The following is a 16,132-nucleotide window of genomic DNA, read 5'->3' on the forward strand; positions in this document are numbered from 1 at the left end:
GATAACATTTACTGAGTGCTTAGTAGTAGTATTAAAACACACTTAATGTTATTATTAATGTGGCTATTAACTTTTGTAACATGTTCAGCTATGCCAAGGAAGTGACGTGTGTGTGTGTGCGCATGCGTGCATAAACATACACATATTGGGATTGACATATATACACTACCATGTGTAAAACAGCTAGTGGGAACCTTCTGTATAGCGCAGGGAGCTCAGCTCGGTGCTCTGTGGTGACCTAGATGGGTGGACGGGTGGGAGGGAGGTCCCAGAGGGAGGGGGTATATGTATACATATAGCTGATTGACTTTGTTGTACAGCAGGAACTAGCACAACATTGTAAAGCAACTATACCCCAATTAAAAAAAAAAAACATTTGTCTATTTTATGTGTTAAATCATATATACAGGTTTTTGATGAGAAGTATTTTCTGGTGGAAATGGATGATTTGCGACCAGAGAATCGTGCACAGCGATCCTTCGTGTGTCATGCTGACAGTCCTGGTATTTTCCCTGTGCAGTGGGGTCTGAAGAATGGTTTACACATCAGTCCCCCTCCTGGTGTGTATTCATTCTTTTCTGATTTGTTTGCTTCGAAATGAGATTTATCAGATGGCTTTACCTGGATCTTTTGTCCCCCTCTCTCCTCACACCCAATCCTGTCCTTAATGTTTTGGGGGCCCAAGACAAGTATAAACAAAGACCTAGATTCCAGTATCTACATATTTAAAAGTTATAAATTAAGCTTAAAAGCTAGTAAATAGGGACTTCCCTGGTGGCACAGTGGTTAGGACTCTGTGCTTCCCAAAGCAGGGGGCCCGGGTTCAATCCCTGGTCAGGGAACTAGATTGCACATGCATGCCACAACTAAGGAGCCCGCCTGCCACAACTAAGACCAGTGCAACCAAATGAATAAATATTTTTTAAAAAAACAAAATAGTAAATAAAGTATGTCCTACTACCTTGATAAATATCTTCATAACATCCTGGGGTTCCATGCAGCTTCCTTAGTTCATTCCATCTGTGTCTGCTGGGAGGCAACAGGGGTGAGGGTAGGATGCAATGAGTGTTGGGAGCTGATTTATGAGAAGAGGCCTTAGGGCCAGAGTTAGGAGGTAGATTACTGATTTTTAGGTTTCTGGGCCTCCTCTTAGAGGGAGACTCTTTGGACCTCAGAGGGAGATTTATGGTCAAAAGTAGAACTCAGGCTGTAAGTAGGAAGGTAGCAGCTCATTTTCTTCATGTTTGCAACTTTGCAAAATTTAATCTTTGACCCTTTAATCAAGATTACTAAATATGACTTATTTGAGCTGAAATTTTAGGTATTTTTTTAACATAGAGTATCTGGAAGTGTAAGGTGTTTATCTGATTTTTATGTCAGCAAATCAGATTATTTGACTGGCTCTATATAATTTATTGGTAAGCTCTTAGTAAAACATAGCTTCACTTTCTAAATAGCGACTGCTGGAACACTGGGCTGGAAGTGCTCTTTTCTGTTAATAAGAGTCACAGACTCTGAACCTTTGTCTTCCGTTCAGCCTTCATTCATCCAACAAACATTTTGTGGAATGTTTGCTTTGAGCCAGGCATTGGACTTGTCACGGGGGAAACAAAAGTGAGAATGGCAGTTCCTTCAATGAGTAAATAGGGGAAAACCATAACAGAACCCCCCAGGTTCTCCCTCATCAGCGAACAGACAGTGGGAGTGCCTGCCTGGTGGTGATGGTTGGGGGGACATACCTACAGGAGCATGTTCTTGCTTTGCAGTAATGCTCTGAACATCCCAAGTTCCTTATCCTGCCCGCTGCCATTACATGAGAAGAAAAAAAAATTTATTAAAGATATCACCTGTCTCAGCATTGTTGTAGACAACTCAGCTGTCTTTGTAAATATCAATAGAAGCAAAGTAGTGGATTATGTAATTAAAAGTGGTAGATAATTTGCTGTCAGGAATTGAGGGGGAGGCAGAGAGAACATGGTGCCAGTCTGAGGTGGGCAGAGGGGGTGACTGCAGGGGCTGTTTGGCTGTAGGCTGGTGTGCTCTTCAGTAGCCTGCTCTGTGCCTGTGGGACATTGAGCTCTGGGGAGCGGAGGTGAGCTCAGACACGGCGGGGCAGCCGGACTCAGTCCAGCTCCTTGCACAGAGCCGGTGCCATCAGGGTGTCAGGTTAGAGGGGCTTCTGCCAAGAACCTGTAGACTTAAGCGGGGAATTAAGCTCAGCTTTTTTCCTGAAATGAATTCATGATTTAGCTTATAGAGCACTGAGATTCTATAGAACACAAATCTGAAGCCTGTGCTGGGAATATTAGTAGTTGCTAAGACATGTTTAAGGGAATAGCTTTACGAAAGAAAAAAGTCTTCACTGATTAAATAGTGCTGTAGGTTGTTTGTTGTCTCTTTTCCTTTAGACCCTGAGTCTCTCTCCTTTAGAGACTGGATTTATTAGCACAAATCAAATTCAGTCATAACTGTCTTAAATTCTTTTGGTAAATTGTCAACAACTAATCATATAAAATATTGTTCAAAAAAATGCCTAATCTGAAGTGTGAGTTTAAAAATTTATCCAGAGTTGCTCTATTTTATAAAATTAGTACTTCGGATTTAATAGGGTGTTTTTTCCCCTCTCTAAAATGATCAAAGTCCTCCAATTAGCAAGATTAGAAGTTGTGGGTGGACACCTGGCAGAGTGGCAAAGCCAGGCAGGCATGTGAGGTGTGAATCTTTGCTCTTTTGTCCCTACCTAGGCTACCCAGGCCAGGACTTTGATTGGGCCGACTACCTCAAACAGTGTGGTGCTGAAGCTGCTCCCCAGAGGTGCTTCCCTCCGGTGAGAATCCTGTCCCCTCAGGGCCACTGCTTCGGGGCTGCTGGGGGCTGCTGTGCTTCCCCTGCTGTAATGATGTTTACTCTGAAGCCAGTTCTCTCATGCAACCCCAAAACGCCTCTGTTGATTGTAATAAAATGGTCCAAGGAAAATTTCATTTGCTGCGGAAGTTAATTTGTTAATTTAATTAGTTTAACAGTTTATCAATTTGTTTTATTAGCTGAAATCATGTGAATTTAAAATTTTAGTTTATGATTAGTTTTGATGGTCCATTAATATGAAAAAATGATGAAATATTAAGGAGAGAAAATTATTAAACTTATTTATGGTTTACAAAACCAAGCAGCAGTAAAAAGCTTAGAACATAAAACAACAGTTTCCTGCTCTGTCCCTTTCCATGGCTTCCCTTCCCAGAAGTATTCACTTCCTATTCTTCTCACTGTTTGTTATTCTCATATTTATACTTCCTCACTTATAATTCGCTGCTATCTTTTGAGTTAATTTTAGATGTGTCTCTCAATTCTATATTACGGTAAGTGAGTAATCTAGCTATTTTACCTTACCTTTCTCCTCTGTCTTACCTATCTCCTTTCCTATTAGAGTGATATTACAATCCTCGGTTAAGTCTGAATTTGTGTATTTACATTATCATGGGCGTTTAGGTGTTACTCACAGATTAGCAGTGTAGTATTTTACGATTGTTTTCTTCTTTTATTTGTCCTCAAGTTAATAATTGCCTTGTTTTTCATAGCCTAATTTTCTTTGCCTATAATACTAGTTCTTCCCACACCTTCCAGTAGATTCTCAAAACTCTTAGCGTATCAGGAAATCTGTCATGTCTAATATATTTTTTTAGAGATACCCCTCTTAGCAACCTCTTTTTAGACAGGTTACTGTCTTGGCTTGCCATGTAGTTTTAATTCTGGAGACTGCTCTGCTGTGTCACCCAAGGAATTGCCTCTCCTTCTTAGGACTTGGGATTCCCTGTTTTATATATCTCATGGCCTCTTCTTTTTTGGTTTACTCCCTTGTTTTGATGGAGCCTGTCTCTCAGTAGCTTCCTGAAATGGGATGCAAGAGACGTAAGTGTTAGTAGACTTTTGGTGTTTGAAAATATGTTCACTCTACTAACTTGACTGATCGTTTGGCTCAGTGTGGAATTTTAGAATGGAAGTTATTTCACTTTAGAATTTTGAAAACCTCAGTTGTTTTCTACCTTATAGTGTTGGTATTGAGAAGTTGAAAGCCATTCTTATTCTTTTTTTTTTTTTTTTTTTTTGCCATTCTTATTCTTGATCTTTCATATATGACCTGCCCTTTTCTCTATCCCTGGAAGGTTATAGAATCTCTTTTGTCACTCCCTTTCAGTGTCAAGCCATGGCTTGGCCTGTCTTCACCCACGTGCTGGGGCGTGGAGAGCACATTCTCTCTGGAAACTTGCACCTCTCTGTGATGGGAAGTTCCCTTGGCTCTCTTCTTTGATTTCCTTTTCTTTTTCTCTCTTCTCCTTCTGGAATTCTCATTTTGGTGGCCCTCTGGACCAGGCCTCCAATTCCGCCGCACCCTCCCCACCCCCACCGCTTTTCCTGCTTCTTAGGGGTTTTTTTTTGCTTTGCTTGCTGGAAGATTTCCTAAACTTTATCTTTCAACCCTTATTTTGAGTTTTTAATTATTGATATCACATTTTTAATTTTTAAAAACTTTCTGAATATTTTTAATAACATACTGTTCTTATTTTAAAGATGCAATAGTTTTTCTCATCTTTCAGAGGATGTTAATTACCCCCACCTTTTTGTGATTTTTCTTCTTGCATAATCTGTTTTCTCCAAGTTGCTTGTTTTGTCTGTTTTGGTCTCTAGCTTTCATATATTTAGATATCTGCTAATTCCTTGGTGGAATTTGCTTGCTTATATTTAAGAAATGGGAGACTAAAAGAAAAAGCTGATTGGAAGCTCTGAGCATGTGGGTGGGGCTTGTCAACCTTGAACTTCCCTATTGGGTAAGATCTGTCTGGCCATTTGTTGGGGAAACCTAAATCCATGTCTTTATGTGTTCCTTCTTGTGCTTCATATTGCCACAAGAAGTCTTTTCCATTCGCTTGCGTGGAGGGTAGAAGCAGGGACTGGGCCTCAGCATTCCACATGCTAATCTCTATTCTGGACAGCACGCGTACCCTCAATAGTTCCTGTGTCCTCCTGCCCAGGGATCTGATGTTTTACCCTCTGGAGGATAAGTCTTATCTTCTCTAGGGAGGGGAAGGGACAGTTACCCTGGGGTGTGGAATGGAGGAGTTACTCTAGGATTAACTGTTACTTGGAAAGTTCTCTCAGATGAGCACGTGAGTTAATACTGAGTATGTATTTGATTAATTTATCTTCTAGTCAATTTCTGAGCATGAATTTAAGGAGAACATGAAGCTTGAGGCAGTGAACCCTCTTCTCCCTGAAGAAGTGTGCGTTGCCACCATTACTGCAGTGAGAGGCTCCTACCTGTGGCTCCAGTTGGAGGGTGAGCGTCAGCACCCCTGAGAAGCCGTCGTCTGACCACTCTTCTTTGCCTTCCTGTTTACCCCTGTAGTGTGGCTTGTTAAACTTAACTGATTAGCTAAATAGGGGTCTTGTTCAGAGACTTCTAATTTGTAATGTAAGACTCTGAGCTAAAAATTCATCTTCCTCTCCTTGATCTTCAAATTTTAGGAAATGAATATGAATAAAAGCCTTCACTTATATGGGCCCCTGTTTTCTTGAAGGGGAAAATACAGGTTAAAAATAGCATATATTTTGATGTGACCAAAATACATGAGCATGAGCATTAGTAACTAGCTTATTCGAGAGATTATATTTTGGTTGCCCCCAACCAGTAGAACCAAAAAGTATGTAAAATTGAAAAGATATATTATGCTAAACGTAATATTCAGTGATGGGACAGGTTTGTGGACAGAAAGTAGTATGTGAGTACTCAGCACTACCGCTTACTATGCCTGGGTTTCCTTTTATTCACTGCTGAAGAGTCAGATGCGGTACTTACTGTTGTTACCGGTTTGTAGAATAGGCCTTTAACATAGGTGTCAAGGACAGTATTGGATGTACATGTTTATGCAACCCCTGCTGAGCAACTTTGTTTACGTCACTCTCTGATTTGAGCCCACCGATCTAACTTCTGGCTTGTTCCTGAGTACCAGAAGTAATGTTTTTACTGAGTAGAACTATAACGTTTGCCTTTTATTTTCCAGTTATTTCATGGACTTGACGACCATATTTGTCAACCATCTGAATGATATTACTGGTAGTTCTAGGTGCTTATTTGCTGTTCCCTAACTAAGGGTCACTCTGTACATTGACTACCTGTTTTGGTCTTTATACAGTTATGCTTGGGGGACAGTTTGCTTTTTCTCTTAATGTGAAAAAGTATGACTTCTGTGTAAAGGGAACTTGCTTAAGAGACTTTGTGTCTGTATTATTGCAACAGTAGAACACTGTCTACTAGAACATTGTCTAGAACATTGTCTAGAAAGTAGTTTATGAAGAAAGCTATTTAATAGTCTTTAAAAAATTTTTTTTAAATCTAAACAGGTTCTAAGAAACCCATACCTGAATTTATTGTGAATGTGGAATCCATGGATATATTTCCTTTGGGCTGGTGTGAAACCAATGGCCATCCCCTCAGCACTCCTCGCCGAGCACGAGGTAGCTGTCTATTTCTGGGTCAAAGGATTGATTGTTAAATAATTTGCTGTGTGGCTGTTACCAAGTAGGAGGACATTTCAGAGAAAAATAAAATGATATTCTGGTTATCTGTTTCTGCATAGGAAATCATTCATTGCAACAAAACATTTATTATCTCACATTTTCTGTAAGTCAGGAATTTGACACAACTTAGCTGGGACCTCTGGATCCGAGTCTCTGGTGAGGCTGCATTCACGGTGTCAGCAGGGCTCTTGTCATCTCAAGGCCCAACTGGGGGAGGATCTGCTCCCAAGTTTACTCAGATGGTTGTGGGCAGGAATTCATTTCCTTGTGGGCTCTTGGACTGAGGGCCTCAGTTCCCTGTTGACTGTCAGTTGGAGGCTTCCCTCAGTTTCTTGTCATGTGGGCCACTTCGTGGGGGAGCTCACAGCACGGGAGTTGGCTTCCATCAGAGCCAGCAAGCAAGAGAGAGAGATTGAGCAAGACACAAGTCCCCATGTTTTGTAACCTAATCTTAAAGTGATCCTCCCCCAACTTTTAAAAACAGCTTTATTGAGAGATATTTATATACCATAAAATTTGCTCCTTTAAAGTACAGTTGACCCTTGAACAATGTGGGTTTGAACTGTGTGGGTCTACTTGTATGTGGATTTGTTTCAATAAATATGTACTACAGTACTACATGACCCCTGGATGGTTGAATCCGCGGATGCAGAACTGCACATACAGAGGGTGGAATGTAAAGTTATACATGGATCTTCGACTGCTTGGGGGTTGGCACTCCAACCCCTGCATTGTTCAAGGGTCACCTATATTTAAAACCTAGTTCTGGGTTTTTTTAACTAGCGAGTACTGTAAGTATTGCTATGTCTTTATACAGAAACCAAAAATAATATTTTTAAGCCTCCCTGGGACAGCCAACTTCTATGAATATTTTCTGGGGGGAAATAAAATGGTGTAGCTGCTTTGGAAGACAATCTGGCAGTTCCTCGAAGTGTTAAATATAGAGCTATATACTCATGAGAAATGAAAACATATATCCACATAAAAACTTGTACACAAATGTACATAGTGGAACCAATCCAAATGTCCATCAACTGATGCATAGATAAACAAATGTGGTATCTCCACACCATGGAATAGTATTCAGAAATATAAAGGAATGAGGTGTTAGCACACACCACAACTTGGATGAACTCTGAGAACATTATGCTAAGTAAAAGAAGCCAGTCACAAAAGAGCACATGTTGTATGATTCCATTTATGATTTAACAAGCAAATCTAGAGAGAGGAAAAGTAGATTAGTAGTTACCTAGGGCTCGGGGGTGGTTAGGTGGAGAGGTGATTGCTAAGGGGTACTGAGTTTCTTTTTTTTTTTTTTTTTTCCGAGTTTCTTTTTGAGATGATAAAAATATTCTCAAATTGACTGTGGTAATAATTGCCCAACTATGTGAATACACTAAAGACCAGTGAACTGCGTATGGTTGTCCCTCCGTATATGTGGGGGATTGGTTCTGGGACCTGCCATGGATACCAACATCTGCAGATGCACAAGTCCCATAGTTGGCCCTCTGTCTCTGCTGTTTTGCATCTGAGGAATCAACTAACTGCAGACTGTGTAGTACTATAGTATTTACTGTTGAAAAAATCCACATTACTCAGACCCATGTTGTTCAAAGGCCAGCTGTAAGCTAAAGTTAGCTTAATGCATATGTAACTTTTCCTTTGTCTTTTTATTTTTCTTGACATTTTTTTTTCTTTGTACAGTACACAAACAGAGGAAAATTGCAGTGGTTCAACCAGAAAAACAGTAAGTGATAGTATGTTTGAATAGTTGACATTTGAAAGTTAGATATCTAGAAGAAGAAATAACTATTTCAGAGAGTATATCTCCTCATATATTGTTTTCTCAGATGGAAGCATAATCCTTTAATTCAGCTTTTGATAGTTTATATACTTCTCCTTACAATATGAGCATTTCCTAAAGTGGCATCATATATAAAAGGGTACAATGCATTCTCAAGATGTTCCCCAAATTGAATTTTCTTTGGCTTTTAGACCCTGAAGACATTTGAATAAGAGAGGAAATAGAGTCTCTATGCTGGTATTCGTTAAGGAAAACCAAAAATTATAAATCAGGTTATTATTTGTCGCAGTGAAAAAAACTTGAGGTAGAAAACAACAACTCTACAAGAAAATTCACACTCAGAGGAGTGCTTCTGTCTCCCATTAAGAAGCCCTTTGGGACTTCCCTGGTGGTCCAGTGGTTAAGACTTTGCGCTCCCAATGCAAGGGACCTGGTTTCGATCCCTAGTCAGGGAACTAGATCCCGCATGCCACAACAAAGATCCCGCACGCGGCAACGAAGATCCCACGTGCCGCAACTAAGACCCAGTGCAGCCAAGTAAATAAACAGATAAATATTTTTTTAAAAAAACCCTTTGTAGCATTCCTTCATACACACTGTTGAAAAGCAAAGAATTAGTGGTGCCTTTAAAATACAAGGGATTCTGTGTGCATGCGTATTTTTAAAAATTGGGTTTTCAATTCTGTCTTAGCTCAGGCCACCAGAACAAAATACCAGAGACTGGTGGCTTAAACAACAGAAATGTATTTCTCACAGTTCTGGAGGCTGGAAGTCTAAGATCAGGTACCAGCCTGATTTGGTTCCTGGTCAAGTCTCTCTTCCTAGCTTGCAGATAGCCATCTTCACGCTGTGTCCTCACATGGCAGGAGCGAGGAGGAAGGGAGTTCTTTCTTTCTTGTTCTTCTTATGAGGCCACTGATCCTATCGGGTTAGAGCCCCACCCTTATTTACTGCCTAAAAGGCCTATGTCCAAACACACTCACATGGGGTGGGGGTGGAATTAGGGCTTCAACATATGAATTTAAGAGAACACAATTCAGTCTGTAGCAAATTCTGTATAATTTATAGCTGCTTTCATGGCTATATGAGTAATAAAACTGACAATTGAGGTGGAGAGAAAGGCTGCAGCATTCTAACCCAGCTAGAGGACTGAGAAAGCAATGACAAAAAAACTGGCTTTGGATTTTTCCTTGACTTAGTCATCAAGACTGATCCAAAGGTTTAGTCAGGAAGTATTCTGAAAAGATAAATTAGCCTTTTTCAGTGATTGCTGCATATGATGTAATTCTGTTTTTGTAATTTGTCTTTAATTTTGAAACTGATAGAAGGAAACAGACCCTATGTAAAAATGCCTCTGTTCTTCATCTATTAAAAAAACAAGTACAGATCTTCCTCGATTTATAATGGGATTATGTCCCAATAAACCCACCTTAAGTTGAAAATATCATAAGTTAAAAGTGCATTTAACACACCTAACCTACCAAACATCGTAGCTTAGCCTACCTTAAATGTGCTCAGGACACTTATACATTAACCTTCAGTTGGGCAAAGTCATCGACCACAAAGAATACTCATGTGACTTATTGACTACTGTATGGAAAGCAGAAAACAGAAAGGTTGTAAGTGTATTGATTGTTTACCCTGTGATCTCCTGCCTGACTGGGTTGCTGCCCAGGAACATGGATTGTACCGCATATCACTAGCCAGGGAAAAGATCAAAATTCAAAGTATGGTTTCTGCTGAATGCATATTGCTCTTGCACCGTCGTTAAGTGGAAATATCGTTAAGTAGAACCACTGTAAATTGGGGACCATCTGTAGTTTACTTGTGGTTTAAGAATCCAACAAGGGGGCTTCCCTGGCGGCGCAGTGGTTGAGGGTCTGCCTGACAATGCAGGGGACACGGGTTCAAGCCCTGGTCTGGGAGGATCCCACATGCCGCGGAGCGGCTGGGCCTGTGAGCCACAGTTGCTGAGCCTGCGCGTCTGGAGCCTGTGCTCCGCAACGGGAGAGGCCGCGATAGTGAGAGGCCCGCACACTGCGATGAAGAGTGGCCCCCACTTGCCACAGCTGGAGAAAGCCCTCGTGCAGAAGCGAAGACCCAACACAGCCATAAATGGATAAATGGATAAATAAAAATTAAAAAGAAAAAATGGGAAAAAATTAAATAAAAAAAAAAAAGAATCCAACAAGGAATTCTATAATTTGTTGCTCACATGAATGCAAGTTCATTGGAACATGCAGTATCACAGCACTGTCTACAGACTGTTGTCCCCTTAGAACATGTCCATAGTTTTTAAAACAATTGCTGTTTCTAAAAAAAGTACAATTGAGGAAGCACCTTTTGTTACCAATTTTGCAATCTGCCACATTTGTTTTCTTCTTAGATTTGAAGGAAACTAATCCTCACATTTTACTGATCTTAGGAATTAACTCAGTATTTTGTTGTGTTTTCTTGATGCAGAGTACCATCCTCAAGGACTGTCCATGAGGGTCTGAAGAATCAGGAGCTGAGCTCCACAGACTCAGGTATAAGTGCATGCAATCTTAAGGAAAAGACGACCTTTAGCTTCTTTTAATGGACTATATCTAAAAATAACTTAAACAATACCTTTGATTTATGGGATGTAGCTTTATAGAGGGGTCTCTTAACTGTGATTTTAAAGAGTTATAATTGTCTAAGATATATTTAGTTTAATAATTATCTTTTGGCTGGTATTTCTGTCCATTATAAATGGACATTATAATATTTTAGCCATTATTTACTGATCACTTGTCAGTGTTAAAGGCTCTGGAGGTCAATATATCATCCCTGAGTTTAAATAAAGAAACTTAGGCTTTTCAGATCGTGCTCTTTTTTTAAACTGGGTGGTTGAGAGGTAGATATTTATTCTTCTTTAAAACCTTTTTATGATATACACACTTTGTATATATATTTTGCAATTAAAAAAAAACAAAACAAAACACTGAAAAACAGATTGTTCCAGAGGCAGTGCCTGATAAATTAGACAAGGACCCTTGCTGGAGGCCCAAGCCTTTTGACCAGGGCTCCTTGGAACTACTCTTGACACCCCTTTGCTGGTTGTATAATGCGTAGCATCTTGGCTCTGTGTGTTTTAGCACAAATTAGGCATTTGGGTGGTATTTAGTAAATGCCTAGAGAAGAAAGGAAACCAAAGCTCAAAGAGGTCACACAGCTTACAGTAGAAGGGTCAGAAATGGAACTCAGATTTTTCTCAAGTTCAAAACCTGCACTTTTGTCTCTTCTACCCACTGCCTTTTCATAACATCATTTATACATAGAGGATCAGGGCTGCATGACTCCTTATTTTTGACGTGTTACTGACCATTCTAATGCCTACTAAAACTAAAGAATTAAGACATTAATATCTCATGTGACCATAGCCAAAATGTGTTTGCTTTGGGTTTTGTCATATGTCAAGTTACCTTGGAAACAGAGCCTGAGACTCTGATATTTGCATGCAGGAATTTCACTGGGGAGTGCTTTTTGAAACACTCCTGGGAAGGGTAAAAGATGCAGGACTGGGCAGGGGGAGAAGTTGAGTCACAGTGCAGTTGTAACAGAAGTCTCTTCCAGTCCCACAGGGAGCCTTGGAGCTGGTATAGCCACTGAGTGTCCCTCAGTGGTGTGTCCCTAGAGGTGTGGTGGCCACACCCTTGTACTCATTGGTCAGTTATTGGAAGTGAGCTGCTTCTCCCTCCCCACCTCACAAAGGGTGGGACCTTGGGCAAGGTAGCTCTCTCCTACTGAGGGGCAGTTCTGGACTGAGAGATGTTCCAGGATAGACTCACAACTGAGAGCTGTAAACGCCCAACATTCCCAGCAGCAGGGAGCATCCCCTGAGAGGATCTGGGTGGCAGAGTTCAAATGGAGAAGTGGGCACCGACATGCTGACCACTGTGCTAAGACTGGGTTCTTAATTAGAGAATGAACACTATGTACTTCAGGGTGCTATCAACACTGGGCAATGTACACGCTCGTTTCCTTTTGATTAACGGGCAGTATCCATCAGAAGAGCTTTCTTTGCTTTATATGAAAATGGAAAATGTTTTTGTGTCCTTGAATTTTTTTACATTTAGTAGCTGAATTGCCAACTACTCATATGAGGGGATTAAAAAAACCTTATATTGGAGTACAGTATTCATACAGAAAAATAGTTGAAGAGAGGGGTCTCTAGACCTAGTTATATCCCGTAATACCTAAAGAACTTAGAGATGTGGTCACAGAATGCTTTTATCCCTCTGAGGAATCGCAGTGATGGGAGGGCTCCCACATCACCAAAGGCTACCAGCATACTAGTTTGGTAGTTTTAAGGGGACAAACTGTAGTTCTGGATAATATTTACCATCACTGTCTAGAAATATTCTAGACTCGATTATTGAGTCGTTGATCTTCAGGAATCATCATGAGTTCTTGAAGTAAATCCTCCACTTCCTGTAGTGATAGAAGTGTGGGGCTCTGGAACAATGTTGCACTAACCAGGAGTTAATCTGCAGTAAGTCAGGATGTTGTTGATCTCAGCAGAGTGATAGCTCTATAATAGACTTGTTGTAAGTATAAGGTATTTCACACTCAGACAGTATGTTAAACTCCAAAATAAGTTCAGTCCTGGCTTTATGTAATGGATATGCTGGTTTTTTTCTTCAGTAATTCAGCTTTGGAAACATAGGGTAGAAAACTATTCTGTCCTGAATATTTGTTTCTCTTCATTTCTCAGTTATGATTAATGGAAAATATTGCTGTCCAAAGATATACTTCAACCACCGTTGCTTCTCAGGGCCATATCTTAACAAAGGAAGGATCGCTGAGCTGCCTCAATGTGTGGGACCTGGGAATTGTGTCCTGGTCCTCAGAGAGGTAAGGTTCCCACCTAGAGTAAAAGAATTTAAGAAATTTCACAGCAGTCTGGTAGACTCATTCAGACAAGGATCAGCGTGCTGTAGGTGTGACAACTCTAGGTTTTATCAAAAGTGACTCACTTTTCTCATGTATTGGGCAGTGAACTAGGCACATAATTATTTTTGCTCCATAGGAAACATTCACCTAAGCAGTTCTTCACGTGGCAGGTTCACCTCTTGTCAGTGTAGAAAGGTCTTCTGTCAGAGACCATGTGAGGACCATGCAGGAGTGAACATGAGAGTAGTCTAAGCCTGAGAGGCTGTGTGGCATTAACCTGGGACCGTGATAGAACTACATACACATCTGCTGGACTTGAGCTTCCCAGGCAGGGTGCTGCACTGTGGGTAAGAGATGTGAGGTTTTCAAACCTATCAGCCCTTAGGCTGGTGAGGCTGTGTCTGGGGAGGCCGGAGCTGCTGTGTTTACCATGACTAGGAAAGGATTTGGAAGCAAATGCTAGAGTAATTTAAAATTTGTGGTGCCTATTTCTTCCTGACCATAATGTTTAGAATATTTAAGAGGGTCTCATTACTGTCTTATTTGCAACTTTGGTCAACTGTCATATCTTCAGTATTATTATTTTGTTAATGTTTGTTAATTAGTATGACTAGAATTAATCACCTAGGTGACATTCTAGGGAATAGCAAGGTTCTAATCGTCTGCTTTTCTCCTTCCCAACCCATATTTCTGCTTTAAAAATGGAGCACAGGTCCTCACTTTACTGATCAATGCAGCCTATAAACCCAGTCGTGTCCTTCGGGAGCTGCAGCTGGACAAAGACTCTGTGTGGCATGGATGTGGGGAAGTCCTCAAGGCCAAGTGAGTAGGCTCCCCTGCCCTTTATTCTTTTTTTTAATTTAATTTTATTTTTATTTTTATTTTTTGGCTGCATTAGGGGTCTTCATTGCTGCATGCGGGCTTTCTCTAGTTGTGGCTAGCAGGGGCTACTCTTTGTTGCGGTGCGTGGGCTTCTCATTGTGGTGGCTTCTCTTGTTGCAGAGCACAGGCTTTAGGCGTGCGGGCTTCAGTAGTTGTGGCACGTGGGCTCAGTAGTTGTGGCTCACGGGCTCTAGAGCGCAGGCTCAGTAGTTGTGGCGCACAGGCTTAGTTGCTCCGAGGCATGTGGGATCTTCCCGGACCAGGGCTCGAACCCATGTCCCTGCATCGGCAGGCGGATTCTTAAGCACTGTGCCACCAGGGAAGCCCCCCCTGCCCTTTATTCTTAATCACGCTTAACAGGTCACAGAATTGATTCTTCCATGGATAATATTAGGATACTTATGTTCCCTTGGGCAGTGCTTCTTCAACTATTTGTGGTAAAGGACCAGGTTTGTTTTCTTTTTTAAGTTGCTATCTTATTATACTTTTATAAAATATGGTAAAAATGAGTTACAAAAATATGGAATTCAAAAGACATACAATGCAGGAACAGCTTTTTTGTTACTAGATTTAAGAGCCATAAAATTACTTTTGCAAGTTACTGTGAAAGTTTATAAAACATTTGTTCTTGTTTTCTGACCTCATCTTGTCATGGATGGGTAACAGTTGGCAGGTTATATTGGTCTGTGGACCATACTCGTGGAACCACTACTCTAGGGTCAAGGAAGACTTAATGAAAGTCACATTTTTTTTAGTGGTTAGTGTAGAAGTTATTATTTGAAAACCTTAAACATAGGAACAGAAAGCAGGGACCTTATTTTGCTAATTTAAAAAGTCAGCTTTTAGTTGTCATAGCTTACTAGATTATAAATTTAAGTACAATATAAATTCCTCATTGTTTTCAGAGTCCTCAAACTGTAAGGGACATAGAATATTCTAAGAAGCAAAAATATTTTTCGGGTCTGTTAATATACTTGATTTTTCTCTGTGTAATCACTAGCCCAATAAACTTGGTATCTGATGTCTTCCAATGGCAGATACAAAGGAAAGAGTTACCGAGCTACTGTCGAGATAGTGAAAACAGCAGATCGGGTGACTGAATTCTGCCGGCAAACCTGTATCAAACTGGAGTGCTGTCCTAATCTCTTTGGTCCACGGATGGTTCTGGATAAGTGTTCAGAGAACTGCTCTGTACTTACGAAGACTAAATATAGTGAGTCAAGTTTTTTAAATTTGTTAACTGTAGCAGCTGACCATATCTCATATCCTGGAAGGTTTTTATTTTGCAGACATTCAGATATAGCAGAGGTATGCAAACTTTTTCTATAAAGGGCCAGATAATAATATTTTAGGCTACGGGTCATATGATCTCTTTTGCATATTCTTTTTGTTTTGTTTTATTTTAGTTTTTTAAAAGAACACTTTTAAAAATGTAAATACTATTTTTAGCTTGTGGGCCATACCAAAACAGGCCATGGGTCACATTTGGCCTACAGGCCCTAGTTTGCCCACCTTTATGTACAGAGTGTATATAAATTAACTGTTGCATCTAATAGGATATGGAATCTGTTTATACAATCTGCATGTATTTATTACGGGTCCACTGTGTGCTGCCACTGTTCTAGCACTGGGATACAAATGTAAAGAAAAAAATTCTTTCCTCATTGAGTTTACGTCTTAATGTGGGAGATAGATAATAAACAAGTGAACAAATAGAAGTACTATGGAGAAAAATGAAGCAAAATAAGCAAAGTAGGAGAGTGAGGAAGGCTAGCAGGTGGGGTACTGTTCATACAGGTGGCCAAGAAAGTGAAGGAAGCAGGAGAGCTAGCTGTGCAGACACTGGGGTGAGAGTGCTGGGCAGGAGGCAGGAGTATGTCATAACAACACCTGCTGCCTCGCATTGCTTATCCTCTCTTTTGTGAAACTGCAAAAAAAAAAAAAAAAAAAAGGCAT

General features: G+C 40.4%; 1 protein-coding gene across 5 annotated transcripts in view; it reads left to right on the plus strand.

Annotated features, from left to right (window-relative positions):
* SFMBT1 (Scm like with four mbt domains 1) overlaps positions 1–16,132 on the plus strand; it is a 136,971-nt gene that overhangs the window by 108,483 nt on the left and 12,356 nt on the right. For all 5 annotated transcript variants that reach the window (XM_057555350.1, XM_057555348.1, XM_057555347.1 and 2 more), the window contains 9 exons: positions 410–560; positions 2,745–2,827; positions 5,206–5,332; positions 6,397–6,510; positions 8,278–8,320; positions 10,841–10,905; positions 13,116–13,255; positions 14,007–14,116; positions 15,214–15,389. In XM_057555350.1, the coding sequence (XP_057411333.1) occupies positions 410–560; positions 2,745–2,827; positions 5,206–5,332; positions 6,397–6,510; positions 8,278–8,320; positions 10,841–10,905; positions 13,116–13,255; positions 14,007–14,116; positions 15,214–15,389 (1,009 nt within the window). The remainder of the gene's footprint in view (positions 1–409; positions 561–2,744; positions 2,828–5,205; positions 5,333–6,396; positions 6,511–8,277; positions 8,321–10,840; positions 10,906–13,115; positions 13,256–14,006; positions 14,117–15,213; positions 15,390–16,132) is intronic.

Source organism: Balaenoptera acutorostrata, chromosome 10 (assembly GCF_949987535.1).
Source record: "Balaenoptera acutorostrata chromosome 10, mBalAcu1.1, whole genome shotgun sequence".
NCBI classification, from domain to species: Eukaryota; Metazoa; Chordata; class Mammalia; order Artiodactyla; family Balaenopteridae; genus Balaenoptera; species Balaenoptera acutorostrata.